Source organism: Coturnix japonica, chromosome 1 (assembly GCF_001577835.2).
Source record: "Coturnix japonica isolate 7356 chromosome 1, Coturnix japonica 2.1, whole genome shotgun sequence".
NCBI lineage: Eukaryota > Metazoa > Chordata > Aves > Galliformes > Phasianidae > Coturnix > Coturnix japonica.
Window position 1 is genome coordinate 123,688,530 of NC_029516.1, and position 4,526 is coordinate 123,693,055.

Consider the following 4,526-nt stretch of genomic DNA (forward strand, 5'->3'; position numbering starts at 1 on the left):
AAAGATCATTGAGTCCAACCACAACCTGCCCATACTACTCCCTCATCATGTCCCTGACCACCACATCCAAACAGTAGGCAGAAAAATAAGCACTTACTTAAATCATTTATTTCAATGCGTGCAAGAGGAGAGCAAACCTTGTGTCGCCGCGGTGCTGCTGCCGAGGCAGAGGCGAGGGCAGGCAGGCCAGGTACGGTTCCAAGCCAGCTGTGCGCTGTGCGCTGCTGCCGCCTGCCGTACCGCCGGAGCCGTACAACGAGCAGGGAGGAGGATGCAGCCTGTGTGACCCTGCCACTTGGCTGTCCTTCAGCTGAGCAGCCAGCCCAAGGTCGGAGATGGAGACATTAAATACCAGCAGGGGAAAGCAAACATTGGTCCCCATTCATGCAGCTCTTAGTACATGAAGTACCTCGCTGCTCTCTGGATGCAGTGTGTGTGCATGCTCACCATGACCATGGCCTTGCAACTAAAGGCTGAAAGGCTGCAGAATTTGGGTGGAATAAAGAGACCAGAGCTGGCTGCAAGGCCAGGGCAGTGCACACACTATGGCTAGCCCTGCATGGCCCGATGAGGAAAATGGGCATGGATTGAATCCTAATGGACTAAAACAAGGAGGTACTAAGACCAATGAGCCTCTCATGGAGACACGGAGAGGTGTCCACTGGTTGGTGACAAATGTCCTGACAAATGGCCTCAGCAGTGGCTGGGAACCCTTCAACAGAGCCTTTGGAATAGTCGTATCTCCTTGCTACATTAATAAACCTCTTCAGACAGGCAGTGCATATTCCCATTCACATACTTGAATTTTCCATGTGATTCCTTACTTGTCACAGCTCACATTGGTCTGTGCCACATAGCTGTCACGTTGTGATGGCTCTAAATTCAGGTCTGTGGGTATCAGTGCTTCCAGACCCCGGCTTTTGGTGTTCTTTTACTTTCTCTTTTACCTGCAGATGTCAGTGCCCTCTGCTCACAGCTTTCTGTCTCCAGCTTTTCAGCCACTAAATCTGGCTGCACAGTTTGGTGGGCAAATTAGGTATCAGTTAAATAATTAAGGTAAGGCACTCTTATCAGCTCCCTTGAGGCAGATTTCACACACTGCATGGAAAAACCCTCCAAGGAAAAATCTGACTTTACAAATCTTTTCATTCCAGAATTTCCCCCCAGCCTTTCACAGGAAGCATCAAATTCTGAGTCACTTTGTCCAAAGAGAGGTGGAAAATCTCCAGGTTCCCACTGTGATGTTTCTAAAATCATGCATGAGAGAAGGAGCGACCATGGCTGGGCCTCTCTTGTCATGGTCTTGGCTGCATCTTGGCAAGAGGACAGGGGATGAAGGTAACGTGGCTCTGCTTGGTCAGAAGCATCCATGACAGGTAGCAACAACTGAAGATCTTACAGATATTTTGCCTGCATTTTCTGATGTTTTCACTGCTGATTCCAAACAATGAAGAGAGAAGCCATGTTAATTTAACCACCTGCTCTCATAGGACTTTGACGCTTTGTTTTTCTTACTCCTGATTCCGTGTGTAAACACGTGTTTGTAATTTACTGTTCTTAATATATTTATGTATTTAACTTATTCATGTTCAAATGATGTACTTGGCTCATTATAAAATAAGGATATAATTAACTTGCAGTAATTTTATTTATGCTGTTGTATTAATGTGGTTAATGCATTTATGTAATTTGTATTTCTGGAGCTTCCAGTTAGGGCAGATTTCCATCTGTTGTATTTTTCTCCTTTAGTCTTGCCTTTTACTGTAGATACTGCTGCTACTTTTGTACATTTCCATTTGCAGTTTTCAAGGCCCAAGGCCCTTTCCTGCCATCCACATTTCTCAGCCTTTGTCACGCTATGCATTGCACTTGTGCTCCTCAGATCTTGGGGTTCCCTATGTAGCAACAGATACAGACAAATGAGATATAGCACAAGAGAGATTATGATCCCATGAAATCACACAGAATCACAGAAATCCTTGGCCTAGGGCTCATAGAGCGTACTGCCAGCTTCCCACACAGCATAACACAAACTCCTGAATGCAGGAATCCCATATCTCTGCACACAGTTCTATAGGTTGTAGTGGGAGTATTGCAATCGGTATTTGCACGTTAACTGGAAAGAAAGAGGAAGGAAAGAAGGGAAGAACATAAAGTAAAACCAGTGAAAAAAAGGTTCTCCATCTCTTTATCTGTATCGATAACTACTATCATACAGAGCATATCACAAGCCTTAAGGCACTCTGCAAAGTGCGTAATCCTGCCAATCTCTTTGGGGCCGTTTACCTGGGAAGGGCATTTGATAGGAGCTGACTTTCCTTTGCCAGCCTCAGCAATGAGTGTTATCAGCACTACCTATAATGCACTTCATATGCTGCGGTCAGTAATCAGCATAGGGGCTTTTGTTGGTATAGGCAGTGATCTCTTCGACCTTCAGCGGAGGGGAAGGTATAAAAACCAAAGCAGTTTGCTTGGGCAACTCTTTGAGCCTCCGTTGAATTTCTTCATTTCCAAGGAAGACTCTTTTTGGGGAAATCTTGTGGGAAAATGGCAACTTTAAATGAAAAGAAGACCTGCAGTGAACGGATGGAAAATTTCCGCCGTTTTGTCTGGAATCCGGAAACGAAGCTGTTTATGGGAAGGACCTTGATTAACTGGGGTACGTCTCTGTGCACAAGGGTCTCCTTTCTGCCACCCTTAGAAATCTTGATGGGGGTTGTTCTGATAAATGGGAGGTAATGGGAGGATGGAATTTTTTATAACCTCAATTCTCAGATGTGCTCCTGATCTTCTTCCAGTAGCCCTCCTCTCCGAATAGTCAATTAGGTCAAAACGTTGATCCAAGAAGCTCCTGCAAATACTCTGAAGCCTTTCTGGACCAAATATTTGATAAGGACAACATTTGATATATAGAATCATAGAATGGGTTGGGTCGGAAGGGACCTTTAAGATCATCTAGATCCAACTCCCCTGCTATAGGCAGGGACACCTCCCACTAGACATGTTAACATCTTATTAATAGCTAAGGGTTATGGCTATAACATGACGCTGACTTTGCAGACTATAAGGGCTTCTGCTGTAGGGGAATTTGGCCTTGCTGCTGCACTGGCATTGTTCAGCCCTGCAGATGCCAGGCTGATGGGGCCAAGCAATGGCAGCACTGTGATGCAGACCTGCACTGATGTTCTCTACTTTAGAGCTACCTGGGGAAATGTGAGAAGATATTTCCTGTCCAATTCTCTGGAACCACATTTTGCTTTTTCTGAATTTCCTTTTTAAATTACCACATGTTGAGTAAATCTATTTTACTGTTGAATTAATGCCTATTTCAGCTGAGACTCCCAGTTTGTAGCCAAGCTCATGTCCGCCACAACAATGTGTTTGATGAGCTGATGATCTGTGTTCTGGGAACTGCAGCTTGGAACATTTTAGTGTCCCTGCATTTCCTGCGGGTCATAAGTGTAGCTGCAAGCTTCCAGAAGGTTTTCTTCTGATGGGAAACATGTAATTGTAGCCTATTAGCCATTCCTATAAACAAAAAGCAGACCTAAGTGTGAATCTTTCCCAACTGTGTATACATTATGCACATATGCACAAAAAATAGCATTACTCTGAATCTCACCCCATACTGAAATAGCAAGACAGTGCATTTTGCTGGAGGTGAGATATGGGTTTAAAACAAGCACACCCAGAACACTGAGCTCCATGGTGCAAGCAATACAAGCAGCAGCTTGCTTTTATCAATGAAATCTATTGGCTCTTTTGCTCAGTCTCTGTGCTCCATGAAGCCACACAATCCTTCAAGCATTAAACAACCCAAGTGCCAGCTATGCCCAGGCTCATTCCCTTCTTGCTGACATGATGCCATTGGCTGCAGCGTTCACTCAGCATGAGCCCAAAGACCCCTCCCCTCCTTTTCCCCCAGTGTGGATCAGCCTGTACTACCTGGCCTTCTACGTGGTGATGACTGGGATCTTCGCCCTCTCCATATACTCCCTAATGAGGACAGTGAATCCCTACGAGCCAGATTACCAAGACCAGCTCAAGTCCCCAGGTACAGCAACTACCTTAACCATCCCTTTCAACCTCAGCCTGAAAGCACTTAACAAATGTTAAATATTTTAATGAAGCTTTCTTTCTCAGGATTCTCTTAGTTTGAGGTTTGCTGACAATATCATTTCTGGGGAATACTAAGCGCGGTGTTTTCAAGAGCTGTTTCTCTCCTGGCAGGACAGCTCGTTTTCTTACTGTAAATGAGTACAAGTCCTGGGGAAATCCACTGCAGTCACTGGGATTATTTTGTGATCTGCTCTGATAACAGCACCTCTCTTCTGCTTTGCTTTCCCCTCTCCTCCCTCTTGAAGGTGTAACGTTACGACCGGACGTGTACGGGCACAGAGGGCTACAGATCTACTACAACGCATCTGACAACAAGACCTGGGAGGGGCTGGTGACAATGCTCCACACGTTTCTGACAGGTAAAGAAGACAATAAGGCCACCTGCAGAATAGTGGAGAAACGTGCTG

General features: G+C 45.2%; 1 protein-coding gene across 1 annotated transcript in view; it reads left to right on the forward strand.

Moving 5' to 3' along the window:
• The first annotated feature begins 2,505 nt into the window (after window positions 1–2,505).
• ATP4B (ATPase H+/K+ transporting subunit beta) overlaps window positions 2,506–4,526 on the forward strand; it is a 4,779-nt gene continuing 2,758 nt past the window's right edge. The window contains 3 exon segments of the mRNA XM_032442615.1: window positions 2,506–2,659; window positions 3,926–4,054; window positions 4,365–4,478. Coding sequence (XP_032298506.1) covers window positions 2,548–2,659; window positions 3,926–4,054; window positions 4,365–4,478 — 355 coding nt within the window. The 5' untranslated portion in view covers window positions 2,506–2,547.